At 33.4% G+C, this 15,378-nt stretch overlaps 2 protein-coding genes across 6 annotated transcripts; one reads left to right on the top strand and one right to left on the bottom strand.

The window, feature by feature from the left end:
- Positions 1-1,321: 1,321 nt before the first annotated feature.
- LOC107622218 (stress-induced protein KIN2) lies at positions 1,322-2,973 on the top strand. Its single transcript, XM_088485317.1, has 4 exons — positions 1,322-1,455; positions 1,596-1,654; positions 2,288-2,356; positions 2,756-2,973. Exons 2-4 carry the CDS (start codon positions 1,601-1,603, stop codon positions 2,828-2,830), a joined length of 198 nt encoding a protein of 65 aa, XP_088341443.1. The 5' UTR covers positions 1,322-1,455; positions 1,596-1,600; the 3' UTR covers positions 2,831-2,973.
- A 6,236-nt stretch (positions 2,974-9,209) lies between these two features.
- On the bottom strand, positions 9,210-14,974 carry PEX10 (peroxin 10). 5 transcript variants are annotated; one of them, XM_021113397.2, is made up of 13 exons: positions 14,729-14,974; positions 14,292-14,371; positions 13,915-14,159; positions 13,763-13,794; positions 13,281-13,370; positions 12,617-12,711; positions 12,300-12,498; positions 11,971-12,040; positions 11,802-11,880; positions 11,059-11,192; positions 10,757-10,848; positions 9,663-9,742; positions 9,210-9,565 (listed from the first exon to the last, which is right to left on the bottom strand). In XM_021113397.2, exons 1-13 carry the CDS (start codon positions 14,972-14,974, stop codon positions 9,463-9,465), a joined length of 1,545 nt encoding a protein of 514 aa, XP_020969056.2. In that variant the 3' UTR covers positions 9,210-9,462. The 5 variants fall into 5 exon arrangements, with proteins under 5 accessions (XP_020969056.2, XP_016181678.3, XP_016181679.1 ...); XM_016326192.3 differs by having other exon boundaries at positions 13,915-14,141; positions 14,729-14,872; XM_016326193.3 differs by having other exon boundaries at positions 13,915-14,141; positions 14,292-14,364; positions 14,729-14,854.
- Positions 14,975-15,378: the final 404 nt, after the last annotated feature.

Genomic DNA, 15,378 nt, shown 5'->3' with positions numbered 1-15,378 from the left:
GTTTATATTTCTTTCAATCAAATTATTGAAACAATTGATTTACGAATCTTCCATATTACATGTACTTCTGAGTTCTAACTAATGTTTGACTCTTAAACCAACAACTTACACTTGAAATTCTAACACAATTAATTTTACACATGTATTCAACCACATAACGTTATATTAGCAAAAATAACTACTTTTTATATTAACGGCATAAATAGTTATCCAAAAGAACAGTTGTGATTGCACTTAAAACGTTTTACACTATTCAATGTATCAAAATTAAACTCTTAGTTTTAAGTTATAAAGCATCATTTTCTTCCTTCAAATGTCTGATTAGCACCATCCATCTTAATTAGGGTATTTTTATTAAATTCTTATCTTATTTTTATTTATTATGCTTATCTTTTTCTAAGTTTGTTATGTTTATATTTCTCTAGTAGAATCATCTAGAGATTCGGATTGTTTTAACTCATTTTAAAATTCAAAATCAATTTAGTGTAAATAAATAGCATTGTTTTCTATATCAAAAACAACAACAATCTACCATAAAAAATTTTCATCTTTTCTTTCTTATTTTTTCATATTAAATTCTTATCTTATTTTTATTCGTTATGTTTATCCTTTTCTAAATTTGTTAATCATCTAGAAATTCGGATTATTTTAACTTATTTTAAAATTTAAAATCAGTTTAGTATAAATAAGTAGTATTATTTTCTATATTAGAAACAACATACAATAAAAATTTTTTATTTTTTGTATTATTCTTTCATAGTTTTATTAATTTCATTACCACTTTCATTATCAATGTCACTTAATTAATGGCATAAGATTTATGTCGAGGAATTTTCTTTCATGATTTTAAAAATTTTCTTGTTATTTTAAATACCCTTGCTTGCTTGAACAAATGCTTCCTATTATTTTCGTTCCCCATTGTCTATTAATAAGGTAACACTTAAAGAAAAGCTTTTAGATTAATACAAATCCAACAAAACAAAACAACTCATATTTATACATATATTCAGGAAAAAAAATTGTAGATCCATAATTAAATAAAATAAGCAAGTCTCTGGTAAATAAAACTAATGAAACCTATTTATTTTAACGGTGAATATCTTCAAATATGAGTTATTTATAAAATCTGATGTTATGGTTGAAATATTGGGTTGAAAAAGTCAACAAACACCACATCAATTAATGTGTGATGAATTATTATTGCTACCATCAATTAATCTATGAAAGATATATTAGATGAGCATAGTATGGAGTTAGTAATACAAAACAATGGTTGTAATATATTGGTCAATAATGAATACTAGTTTTGTTTGTGGCTAGAAAATTATGTATCCTTAAAATAGCAGGTTCTCCTTCACATAGATCCTGGTCAACCGATCTAGTCTAGCCATATGAACAAATACAAGAGTCTCTAAAAGAAAATGGTATGATGCCACGTGTACCCTTGAAAGTGGGGTAAGTGAAGTTCAGTTAGCCAATGAAAACCCTCTATAAATATCAACCAAATGCAGAATATTATTACCTTCATCTCAACCCATACAATTCTTGCTTTTCCAATTTCACTTGATTGTTAATTAATTTATATATTGTTGAAGGAATTATGGACTCCAACAGGGCAGCTTTCAATGCTGGACAGGCCAAGGGCCAAGTTCAGGTTATTTTCCCTTTTAGTTAATTTTATAAAAAATTAATTTGGGTTAGTCGAGTGGTTCAGGTTACTTGTCTGTTTAAACAAGTGTCGAGAATTCGAATCTCGCCAGCTTGTGTATACAGCAATCCATTGGCAAACAGCAAATCCTTAAATAAAACTCAGATTTACGACGGATTAGTTTTTGTCCAGTCGGATTGGAGGATTACGTAAGCAACAAAAAAAATCTTATAAAAACTAAAAATCACTTGTCACACACATATTATTGTTATGTATGTATAAATATTTATATATTTTACATTTTTTAATAAAGTAATTAACTAGTAAAATAATCAAATTTTTCACAGAATAATAATGAAATATTTTTATAATAGTATAATTAATTTTTTATAAATACAATTTTTTCTACCACTGTATTTTTATACTTTTATTTCTATTTTAATTATAAATATAAATTTAATTGTATTATATTATTTATAGAATTGATTGTATTATTTATCAAATTGATTTTATATATAGACATATTCTTGAAAAATGTTATCATGAATATCAAAATTACTAAACTTTGTGTTGGACCACTAGTACTAATTCTATCAAAATTATTGTTTTTCACTCTTAGATCTTTTGTATTACATACAGGAAAAGTGTGAGAACATGATAGACAGGGCTTGCGATTCTGCTCAGTCTGCTAAGGAATCCATGCAAGAGGTTCTACTCATTTTAAATTTGACAATATATATGAGTTGAAATATATATATACATGGATGAAAGATTGTCACTATTTTTTTAAGAATTTAATTTTGACTGTAAAACCGTTTTATACATATATCCAATCACATAATATCATATTAAAAAAAATAACAATCTTTTATATTGACCGCGTAAATGGTGTAAAACATTTTACATTATCAGTGCGTTAAAATTAATTTTTTTTTTAAATTAGTGATTATCATCACTGATTTAATATTTATTTGGTTTGAGAAAATATTTTTTAATTTTTATATTTTTTCTTTTCAAAATTTTATTTGAAAATAGTTAAAACAATAAAAACATTTTTCTGTTTTTTATTTCTTGTTGGGAGTAAATATGCTCTTTTATTTTTTGAAGACTGGTCAGCAGATGAAGGCAAAGGCCCAAGGAGCTGCTGAAGCTGTGAAGGATGCAACTGGGATGAACAAATAAATTCAGATGCTATTTATTATTGGTTTATGATTTTATTTTTTCTTTTCTTTTTAGTTGTTTTAGGAATTTTATGTTTAACACTCTTTTGATCTTTGTCACACAACAAGAGAACTCTCTCTACTCATGTAGTTCTCACTTTTCATTATTAATGAATTATCTTGAATTTTAGTGAAACCTAAGTGATGTCGCATAACATAGTATACTTTTTTGCACTCTCAGTATAAAATAATTTTAAAATTGACATCTAATCAGATATTATCACAATAAAATTCTGCATCGAACATCTTTGGTGTAAAAGAGTTACATGCATGCATAGAAATTAAACTGATCCAAAAATATATTTTATTCTATACTTTTAAATGTTGATAACTAAATAATGCTATTAACAAGATCGAAAGGTTTCAAAGGATATGAGCCCTGAAATGAACGAAATTTATGAATAGGTAACACAAATGGAGGAGAAATATATGCCGCTGTAAATTAGAAATTTGGAAAAAGAATATTCGATCTCAAAGCTATGAGGAGTGAAGGCATATATATTTGGTAATTATTCATCTGGAAAAATCTGAATGTGAAAAAGATATAATGCGTTCATATGTTAAGTAGTTTCGTCAAGTATATCAAACCATTTAATAATCGTTAACTATTATTTTTATGACATCATAACGTGAGTGATCGTTATATATAATTAGGAATGAAAATGTTGGACTATAGGAGATAATATCTAGTTAAGAACTATGGTTAGTTTTTTCTAATATAGTAAATCATTTTAAATTTTAATTTGAATAAATAATAGTAACTACATATTGACATGATAAGAAGAGAGAGCCAACGAGCTATAATTCAAATAGCATAGTCTCTTCTTCTCACCTAAAGGTTTCGAGTTTAAATTTCACTCTTAACTTAAAAAAAAAAAGACATAGAGAGCAAGAAGAGAGTTTTTTTTTTTTTTGTTTAATTATTCTGTCGGTCTCTGTAATTTCACCAAATTTTCGATTAGGTCTCTATACTTTTTCTTTTCAATTAGGTCCCTATACTATATCAGATTTTGTAAGTAAATCCCTACCGTGATAAAAACGATGAAATTAATGGAATAATCTGTTAAACTATACAGAATATTCAGCAAAGTATTAGGCATATTCGGTTTGTTTAACGAAATATTCTGTTAATTCCATCGTTTTTGTCAAGGTAGGGACTTAATTACAAAATTTGAGATGGTATAGGAACTCAATCGAAAAGAAAAAAAAAAGTATAACGACCTAATTGAAAATTTAGTGAAACTATAGAACCGCCAGAGTAATTAAACATTTCTTTTTGTTAACAGCACGGAGAGTTTTGCAAGTAAGAACTTCTCGGTTCATAGGTTATGAATTTAAGTTATTCTCCACATCCTAGTAATTTTAACATCCAAATTTATCCAAGCAATTTTAGATTATGCGCTTCTTTTTTTCATTTTCTTCTCCCCTCACACTGATGCTTCTTCTTCTTATTTCAAATTCACGCATGCCTTCTTCTTCTTTGTTATACATATTGTCATTATCGTTATCGTCGTTATTGTTATTGTTATTGTTGAATTTTTGCCATGATGATGTTGTTTGATCCAAAATTGATTTTAGATGTGTTTCTGTTTACGATTCAGTTTTGTTTGTGCGCTTATTTTCGAACTGAGTTTATGTGTTGCAATTATTATGTAATTTCGGTTATTTCTGAGTTAATTGTGTCGCAATTGTTATGTAATTTTGTTTCATTTCTAAGTTAATTATATCGCAGTCCATTTTGTAATTTCGATTCATTTCTGAGTTAATTGTGTCGCAATTATTATATAATTTCGATTCATTTCTGAGTGAATTAAGGTGCATTTGGACTCGTTGTCCTGCACAATTTAAAACTCTTTCTCCTTTTTCTCCTCATCTTCTACTGTTTCTTCTTCTTCTTTTTCATCTTTTTTTTTCTTCATCTTCACCTTCTTATTTTTTTTTTTATTCTCTTGAGATGAATAAAACCAAGAAAAAGAGAAGAAAATATCAAACAAAAAAGAAGAAGAAACATATTAATGACGTTTGATCTAAAATTGATTTTGGATGTGTTTTTATTCATGATTCAGTCTTGTTTGTGTGCTTATTTTCGAATTAAGTTTATGTGTCGCAATGATTATGGTAAATTTCGGTTCATTTTTGAGGTAATTATGTCGCAATCATTATATAATTCCGATTCATTTATGAGTGAATTAAGGTGCATTTGGATTTGTTCTCCTGCACAATTCAAAATTCTTTCTCCGCTTCTTCCTTCGCTTTCTACTACAATAACAGCAATAACAGCGGCAACAAAAAAAATGATGATGAGGAAAAAACACGCGAAGAAGAAGAAAAAGGAAAAGGAGAAGGAGCAAAAAGAGAATGAGAAGAAGGAGGAGGAATGCGAAGAAGAAGACCACGACGACAACAATAACGTAAATGGTGTGTACGCGTATAATCACACTCTTTTTAATGAGTGGTTTTTGTTGGTGTTGGATTATTTAGTTAGACTTGAATGACAATATTATTTGAATATGTAGCAGATCTAATAGGATTTTCCCCGACCTATCTAAATATAAACTTTTATATTATCAATATATCTTGATTAAACTTTATATATAAATTAAAACAAAAAATCAGCATAGCATATCTGTAATCATAATCTCATCAAATTTTATATATTGCCATTAATTGTGAAAATATCCATCCATCAAATATTAATCTGTAATCAATAGAGCTAAAAATATAAGGTTTACAAAAAAAAATGAGTTATCAATGTCCATAAAGATTGCCTTTGTTTTTAAGGACCGGAACCGAAAATAAGAGATTGAGATTAAATATCGTGTTTGGTAATTAGAGACGAACTAAAATTTTAGTCTCGAGATCCAAAATTTCAACCCTTTCAAAACCTCCAACAAGTAGAAACACAGAAGACTAAAATTTTTAGGAACAGAAACTAAAACTTTAATAACATTTTTTTTCAAGCCCGAATAAAAGAGGAGGGTTGTGTTAAGTCTTCGGCAACCAACATAAAAATATAGCCGAACCCCATGACATGAATCAAAGACATTATTGCGCTAAAGCTAGGTCGTTGCCCGGAAGCAACGCGCCGTATGGCTCGAGTACGGTGTCAAAGCAAGAGCCGCTGCATCGGTGCCCGGATGTAGTGTTAAATGAGCAAGGGTTCTCGCGTTTTCGTGAACAGACGAGGGTAAATAAGCTAGTTCACAAAGTAAAAGGTAAAGGTCGAAGCGACAGAAGGTTGAGATTTGGGACATGGAACATAGGCACTCTAACAGGAAAGTCCATGGAGGTGGTGGACACCATGACAAGGAGGAAGATTAACATTATGTGCCTACAAGAAACGAAATAGGTTGGTGCAAAGGCTAGGGAGTTGGATACTTCTGGTTTCAAACTTTGGTATACAGGAAAGGTGAAGAATAGGAATGGGGTTGGAATAATTGTGGATAAGCAGTGGAAGAAGAACGTAGTGGATGTCAAGAGGGTGGGAGATCGGATCATCTCTATCAAACTTGTGGTGGAGGGAGGTGCTTTCCATGTGATTAGCGCCTATGCACCGCAAGTGGGTTCGGACGAACAACACAAGATAAGGTTTTGGGAGGATCTAGAGAGTTTGGTTCAAGGCATACCTTTGGGAGATAAGATTTTCTTAGGAGGAGATTTAAATGGCCATGTTGGGAGAGAAGTGACTGGATATGGGAGTATTCACGGAGGCCATGGTTTCGGGGTGATCAATGCCGAGGGTAAAACTATTTTGGACTTTTCCTCAACCTTTGATCTTCTCATCGCAAATACATGTTTTAAAAAGAGAGACGAGCATCTTATAACCTATAAGAGTGGCATGACAAGCTCTCAAATCGACTTCTTCTTGTTGAGGAGAGTCGACCGGAAATTTTGCATTAACTGTAAAATTATCCCGGGAGAGAGTTTGACAACACAACATAGGGTGCTCATCATGGATTTTCGCGTCGAGCAAAAGTTGAGGAAAAGACATCATACAAAGAACCCAAGGACGAGGTGGTGGCGGATGAAAGGTGAGGAACAAAGAAGCTTCCTAAGACGGGTAGGAGAAGAGGCAAAGTGGGATGGAAATGGAAGCGCGGAAGAGATGTGGAGGGAGATGGCAGAAGTTATTAGAAGAACAGCAAAAGAAAGTTTTGGTGAATCTAAAGGAATAGGACCAAGAGACAAGGAGTCCTGGTGGTGGAATGTGAGCATACAAGAAAAGATAAAGATAAAAAGGGAATGCTTTAAAGAGTGGTCTTTATGCCGCAATGCAGATAACTGGGAAAAATATAAGGCGGCTAAGAAAGAGACAAAAGTGGCTGTAAGTGAAGTAAGAACAAGAGCATATGAGGGTCTCTACCAGTCTTTGGGCACGAAAGAAGGAGAAAAATGTATATATAGAATCGCAAAGAGCCGGGAAAGAAGAACGAGAGATTTGGATCAGGTTAAGTGCATAAAGGATAAGGATGGAGAGGTGTTGGCTCAAGAAGAAAAGATTAATGAAAGGTGGAAGAGTTACTTCTACGAGTTATTTAATGAGGGACAGAAGACTCTTCCGAGCCTTGGTCGATTATGCACAAGGGAAGAAGATCAAAACTTTGACTACTATCGAAGGATTCGAGACTTCGAGGTAAAAGAGGCTCTAAAGCAGATGAAAAATGGCAGGGCAGTAGGACCTGATAATATCCCGATTGAGGTTTGGAAGGGTCTTGGAGAAAAAGGCATCAACTGGTTAACCATGCTTTTTAATGAGATTTTAAGGTCAAAGAAGATGCCTGATGAGTGGAGAAAGAGCACCTTGGTACCTATCTACAAGAATAAGGGGGATATACAAAGTTGCGGAAACTATAGAGGGATTAAGCTTATGAGTCATACTATGAAGTTGTGGGAAAGGGTGATAGAACGGAGGTTGAGAAAAGAGACACAAGTAACAGAGAACCAATTTGGATTTATGCCAGGCAGATCTACCACTGAAGCGATATACCTATTAAGAAGGATGATGGAGAGGTATCGTAGTAATAAAAGGGATCTATATATGGTGTTTATTGATTTGGAAAAAGCGTATGATAGGGTACTAAGGGAGGTCTTATGGAAGGTTTTAGAAAAGAGGAGAGTAAGGATCGCATATATTCGGGCAATTAAAGACATGTATGATGGGGCCACAACTAGTGTGAAGACCCAAGGTGGTGTGACAGAGGAATTCCCTATTGGTATAGGATTACACCAGGGATCATCCTTAAGTCCATACCTTTTCACATTAGTCTTGAAAGTACTCACAGAGCACATCCAAGAGCCTGTGCCATGGTGCATGCTTTTTGCCGATGATATCGTCCTTATGGGAGAGTCAAGGGAAGACCTAAATAAGAAGTTGGAGTTATGGAGAGAAGCTCTAGAAGTGTATGGTCTGCGCATAAGCCGTAGCAAGACGGAATATATGGAATGTAAGTTCAGTTTGAGAAGGGAAAACCCCAATATAGAGGTGAAGATTGGAGAAAACACCCTACGAAAAGTTAAAAGTTTTAAGTATCTTGGGTGCATCATACAGGACAATGGAGAGATTGAACAGGATGTAAATCATAGGATCCAAGCAGGTTGGTCAAAATGGCGGAGTGCATCTGGTTTTATATGCGACAAAAAAATGCCTTTAAAACTTAAAGGTAAATTCTATCGCACCGCTATAAGACCGGCTATGCTGTATGGTACGGAGTGTTGGGTGGCTAAAGAGGAGCACGAACATAAGCTGAGTGTGGCAGAGATGAATGAGTGGTCATACGCGATTGGATAAAATAAGGAATGAAGATATAAGGGAGAGAGTTGGAGTAGCACCCATTGTGGAAAAGATGGTTGAATCGCGTCTCAGGTGGTTTGGACATGTGAGAAGAAGACCGATAGAACATCCAGTCAGGAGGGTGGATGAGATGGAAGATGGATAAAGGGCGAAAGGCAGAGGAAGACCTAAGAAGACTATCCATGAGGTGGTCAAACGAGACCTACATGTAAACGGTCTCTCTGTAGACATGATACATGACATAGCACAATAACGTCGTTTGATTCATGTAGCCGACCCCACTTAGTGGGACAAGGCTTTGTTGTTGTTGTTATTGTACTCTTATTTAACTTTTCAAATTTTAAATATATCCTTTAGTTTCCATGTTTATGAGTATCTTAAACCAAACATAATACTCAAACATAACTTAGTACATTTAGAGATTTAATTTAGTCTCTCAGTTTCTATTTCTGTTTGGTTTGTCTCTCTTCCAAACGCAGTCTTAGTAAGGAGATAACTCAGAAATATTTGTATGACTCCCACACGTAATAAATTCTCTACAAACATAAACCACCATATATTTTCATTTTATTATTTTAATGTTAGTAGTTATACAAAAACCACATAAATTGAGTGGTTGTAAATGTGTCAATTAATTAAACATAAACATACTCTAGGAACATCCAAGTATCCCTTGTAATGACATCATTATAAATAAATAAATAAATAAAATCCTTGCAAGATTCAAGACAAGCAAAATGTTGCCTTTCATGATATATCCTCTCTCTTTTATACAAGAGATTGCAGCTGAAGAAATGCATACTCTAGAAGTCTGAATGATACACACAAACTAGACTTGAATGTGTTATTGGGGTGCGGCAAAGAGGACATTCTGGCTTTTCATTGCACCATTCTGTGATACAGTTCCTACATGAATGAGATCACATCAAAACACAAGAGGAGGTTCAGTGAAAGAAAATGGGGGGAATGTGAAGAGAAAAAATAATGCAAGATGACACAATACCAGCAAAATACATGGCCACAGGATGTAGCTGTTGGATGTTGACGATTACTTAGGCAAAGAGTGCATTTGCTAGTTCCATACTGTAAAACAGATGAGGATTCATCAAAATACAATTGATGCTGATTTAGAAGGTAAATGTAACATGGATATAGAGGGAAATCATGATGAATTTCACTCTAATCATGTTACGTATATGCCAAAAATTAGCCACTAAACCGGCCACTTATATAAAATACATATTAGAATACAAAATACACACTAAAAGTGTATGAAACAACAGATGCATTTATATACAAATACATCGTGGCTGATTTGGTAACTGAATTTTTATGTAATATAGAATTTTTTATTTCCAAATCTCAGAAGGTCAGTGTCTTATTAAGTTCACTGTGGTAGATCATATCTTAATAGAAAATAGGCTTTCTGTGAGTTCCCTATTAACAATATTAAACCAAAATAGGATCCACAAAAGTTACACCAGTGACAACAAACCATCATTGACTGCATTATAACCACGCTAATCTTATTGTACATGTTCTAGTTCTTTAAGGAACAAAACCAGTAAAAGCATATCCATGTGGTCTTGGCATAGAGCTCAGATATAGGTGGTTTCCCGGTATTTCCTTTTGCTATTAAATTTGGCTCAAAGTTATTTTCGATGACAGGATGTAAAATCGTCACTCTGTTGATTGTTCCATGGAAGTGATTAAACTTGCTAATGGTGAACTGTATCAATGCTATCTATATAGAGGTTTGTTACTAACCATATTCAGAGTTTGCTATGGCAACGACTGGGAGTATTATGCAAAGCATGTTCTTTAAGAGAGTTCTGTGCTGACTAATTATGAAACCTGGCATGGACCTACATGTTCACTACATGGTGCGGAGCGATATTTCTAGCAGCTCGGAATATCAATGCTAGTTGATGCTGCAAGGGTTGCACTAGATAGCTCCCCATTTTATTCTCTTCGTTTACCTTAATTGTACCAAGAAAGGTCACATTTTATTACCTTACACCCTATTTTCCCTTTGTATATTTTAGAAGTGTATATTACAAGGAATATATATAGGATAACTTGATGTGAGAATTGTACCTCAGAAGATGAAGAATCAAAGACCCAACCTCCTTCGTCAGTATCTAGAGATGCCAGATTACCTTCTTCATTCAGAACAGGCAAACCATGTCCTATTATACAATAAAGGGGGTCAAGTTATGATAAGAACAAATAACAAAAGTTCTTTTAATTTTTGGACAGAAATAGCAATAAATTGAAATAGCAAAAAATTGTTGTAACGCATAAGAGCATCAGTAGAAATAGAAAATTAAGAGAAGAAAAAAAAAAAAAAAAGAGAATGAAAAATCAAAGGAAAAAATTAATCAAGAAAAAACTATGACCTGCTGATCTCTGTTGGGTTGCAAAGGATGCCTGATGAACTGAGCCAGCAATTGAAGATAAATTTCTTCGACGTAGCCGCTCCGCAGCTATTACACAAAGTTGAATCAGCAGAAATACTCCTAGTATTTGGTATCTGCACCAAAGTGCAATCAAAGAAAAGACAGGTGCTCAAAATAAATCCTCTATGGAAGAAACATACTTTGCTTACTACAATGATTGATCGGAAATAATAGATAAACTTGGGCAACATCTATTTTTTGCAAGAAAGCATATCAGGAAGAACAATAATAATTATAATGTGCATAAACACCTTTTACAAAGCAATTTCAGGAGGTCACCTAACCAAAGAATTACTGATTGAATGATATGGAGGGGAATGAAAAAATATAATGTTCTGTTCCACCGTCTAAAGTTCAACATGGAACTTTCATCCTATTGCATAGAAATTCAATGGAAATAAAAGGAACATTAGATTTTACATTATATGCCCTCAGTCCATTGTATCCAATCTCATTGCTGCTAAAAATTATTTGGGTGAGGAAGAAGGGTGGGGGGGAGTATGGATGGAATGGACTTCATCCTATACAATTCCATTGCATCACTTTCCATCAATGCCAAAAAAAGAAAAAAAAGTCTAAATAAAAAGCTAAAACGATAGGAAAAGATAATATGGAGAATTTTGAGAGCAAATCCCCTATTGTCGACACATTTTTCAAAATTTGGAATTTCAAAAGACCAATACCTGGGTCTTTGATTTGATGGTTTTCCAATGAAGACATAACGAATGCCTGCAGCACGCTTGGATATATGATAATAAAGGCCTGCAAAAAATAGGGGAAAATGGAATAAATGTAGAGAAGTTCCTTTTAGAAACTTTATCACCTCAATTAGCCTATTGAGCAAAGGATCACCTTCAAAGTAGAACAGCATTAGATTAGCACGAAGAACCAGCTGTATCAATTCACGCACAAAAGGGAGCATCTGGTGGCAGGGTATAAAAACTTGACTCATTAAAAGCAAAATATTCTTTTAGACAAAGCCAGTTCAAACTTTGTGAGATTATGCAAACATACAGCTCCAACAAAAGAAGAGAATAATGAGGGTTTCATACAAGGATCAGCCAAATATAATTTAAATTGTGAGTTCTGACTTCTCATGCAATTTTGAAGGGAGAACAAATAGTAGAACAGCATATAACTGTAACAGTTTTACAAAAATTATTGTCTGAGGATAAATATACCGCAGGCCATTGCTGAACCACATGCAACCAAAAACCACTCAGTTTTTGCTTCAATCTTGAAAGAGTTGTACTATGTTGTCCTGATGTTGAAGGACTAGCCGCAGAATCCTGTGAATTACTGCTCCTGATAGCACTATCACCATAACTCTCCGCAAACTCTGAATCAGCGAGGGCAATGCCACGGGAAGCAATTCGTGAACTGTCAAATAAACAGTCAAGTCATCACAAAACTTGAGACACAGATGGCTCTTTCACGGTTGATAATCAAAGAACTCGATGGGTTAATCCAAAATTAGGAGAAACGGACAATAACCAACCTAATACGATCTGCAATATAAGGAATCGCTGTCTGGTATACAATGTAAAGAGTACGCCTTGCAGGGGTAGGAGGCAGCCCATAAGGACCAGCAACCTGAAAAAACAAACAACTCTCCAAATTCAGAACAGTGAGGAAGTTCACCAAAACAGCTATAAAATTCAGCCCCAAAACAAACAAACAACTAGGAGAAAAAAAAAATACTTCCAATCCAATAAAACAAAAAAAAAGCGCACCACAAAGACATTTCCAATTCCGAACTAGGTGTCTGCCTATTCCTAAAGTCATGGTCCTCCAACACATGATGATATTCTAAATTCTCTTCCAATCTGAACCAAATATAGATGTTGTAATAATAAAATAGAATACAAAAAGCGTTTGACTTCAATACACTGTTAAAGTGATATACACTAAAAATAAATCATATTTCCATTCTATACGACTTAATTGAAGTAATTCTTAAAAGGCTAAATTATTTTCCGATGATATGACTATCGCTTATTATTATGATATAAAAAGTATTAGAGTGACATTGCATCAAAATAGATTTTTTAAAATAAAACTATTGTGATCTGTGTGTAAGAGAGCCACACTCTTAATGGAAAAGACAAATTTAAAAAAAAATAAAAGTGAGCATAAAGAATGAAGATGAAATATAGTGAAACCTGAGTGATGTCACAGTACTCCTCCCCAAGTGTCTGCTGCCCTGATCCTGTTGTGAGAACATAGTACAACATTTGTCCCAAGAGTTTTGTCTGCAAAACAATCACACTCTGATAAGAACAACTCAATCGAGTCCAGCTTCTCTGCAGTTTCAATGTAAAAGAACTTTTAAAACAGACATCCAATCAAGTGTCGCCACAATAAACTTCTGCATCAAATATCTTCAGTGTAAAATAGTTACATGCATGCATAGGAATTAAACTCCTCCTTAATAATCCACATAGAAATGGCCAATAATTCAGTAGCCTCCACAAAAGCATCACACTGCATTAAAGCTATGGCATTGAACTCAACAAATTGAAGTGTATTTCTTTGTCACACTTTGAACGTGAGAGTACTTCTTACATTATGCAGTTTTAATAAGCAAATTCTCTCAAAAAACAAAAATCACAAAACCATTACAGAAGTATAGCAACGAACAAACCTCGTTTTGATAAGCAACAGCAACCCTTGTACCTATAATATGATATATTAAATAAAACTTCATTACAATTGCAAGTTATATATATAAAAGTTAAAGAATACAAGAAAGAATAATTGGATATATATATATATATAGAGAGAGAGAGAGAGGACCAAAGAGGTGCCGGAAGGCGTCGCGGCAGGCTTCATAGACGAAAGAGGCATACTGCTCGTCCTTCTCAGCAGCACGCATCATCTCCGGCTGAGCAGCCAGCGGGAACCGCCGTGGCTCGGTGGTTGTGGGGACGGTGCTGCTAGGACCAGCTTCGTCACTGCCATTTCTTCCAATGTGACCCCAACCCATGATTAATTGTTCCTTCCCTTCTTTCTTACAGCAAAGCCTAAAAATTAAACCAAATCTGTTTCTTTTCTATATCAAATTGCAAATTACAAAGTTGTGTGTGTATGTGTGAGCTAGAGGTGTTCATGGCCAGGCGAACCAGGGCCCTATATTTTACTCAACCCCGAAACCTTGACATTTCATGATATACCTAAAAAAATTAGGATGATTATAATTTATCAAGATATTGGTATCCAGTGTAGAACTTAAACTGTCCTTGTAGTCTGAATCCTACACCAAAACCATAAAATAAAGAATCAAAAGAATTCAAAGTTCACATATTCACATTTTATAATCACATACTAAGGCCAAAACCATAAAAACTATATAGACATTACTATGCAGTACAGTACAGATACTTGGAACAACCAAAGCATAATAGCAGAGGAATCACCATAGCATATATACACCATTATTATACTCGATGAGTGAAAAAAGATAGGAAATCAAATTTTCTTTGTTGTTTGGGCCAAAATTCATCTTTCCTGTAAATTCATCTTGATTCCCTAGCTAAACCATTTAGGAAATTATGACAATTAAAAACAACAAATTAAAAAAGATCATGTTTTATATAATCCGACGGCCTACCTGCAGGAAGATGGCGACGGTGGCAGCGGACGAGAGGTGCTGGCGGCAGGGAGACGTGAAGCAGAGTGAGAGAGAAAGAGAGAGAGGACTGGAGAGGTGGTTGCAGAGGAAGGAACTGAGGCAGAAGCAGTACGCAAACAAGTGTGTCTTCCGTTCGGGACTTCGGGAGTGTGCCTTTGATATGTTAAAAAAAGATTTTTTTTTTTTTTTTCTTTTTCTGAAACAGAAACAAAGAATAATATCCATGTAGTAATGTTGTACGACCAACAAATATTGTCATTTTGAATCAGTATTTTATCACTAATTATTTCTACTCATATTTATAGAAATTTGTACACAAAAAATATGTAATTTGTATTTATAAACCAGAGTTTACACATATAAATGAATTAGTAAAATATATTTTCTGAAGACAATTTAGTCAATCACAAAAAAATTTTAATCGAATAATTTAATTTTAAATAAATTGTAATCACCAAATCAATTGTTAAACCTTTTTTATTAGATATACTAATCCTTACGTCTAATTTTGATAAAAAGAATACACAAATTAGTATATGTCATTATTTAATAAAATATATAACAATTTTTAATAATATTTAAAATTCTCATATCACTATTTATATAGACAAACAATCTAATGTTTTATC

This window comes from Arachis ipaensis, chromosome B10 (assembly GCF_059453495.1).
Source record: "Arachis ipaensis isolate K30076 ecotype BB chromosome B10, ASM5945349v1, whole genome shotgun sequence".
Lineage (NCBI taxonomy): Eukaryota > Viridiplantae > Streptophyta > Magnoliopsida > Fabales > Fabaceae > Arachis > Arachis ipaensis.
This window is presented reverse-complemented; position numbering and strand designations above follow the sequence as displayed.

What these genes read in the sequence shown, in the direction of transcription:
- LOC107622218 (XM_088485317.1), top strand. Translation starts at nt 1,601, where the DNA reads ATGGACTCCAACAGGGCAGCTTTCAATGCTGGACAGGCCAAGGGCCAA. An exon ending in AGGCCAAGGGCCAAGTTCAG is followed by an intron (nt 1,655 to 2,287) that starts GTTATTTTCCCT and finishes TATTACATACAG; the next exon opens with GAAAAGTGTGAGAACATGAT. An exon ending in CTAAGGAATCCATGCAAGAG is followed by an intron (nt 2,357 to 2,755) that starts GTTCTACTCATT and finishes TATTTTTTGAAG; the next exon opens with ACTGGTCAGCAGATGAAGGC.
- PEX10 (XM_021113397.2), bottom strand. Translation starts at nt 14,974, where the DNA reads ATGGATATTATTCTTTGTTTCTGTTTCAGAAAAAGAAAAAAAAAAAAA. An exon ending in AGTACTGTGACATCACTCAG is followed by an intron (nt 12,712 to 13,280) that starts GTTTCACTATAT and finishes TTGTTTTTTCAG; the next exon opens with GTTGCTGGTCCTTATGGGCT. An exon ending in TGTGGCCATGTATTTTGCTG is followed by an intron (nt 9,566 to 9,662) that starts GTATTGTGTCAT and finishes TCATTCATGTAG; the next exon opens with GAACTGTATCACAGAATGGT.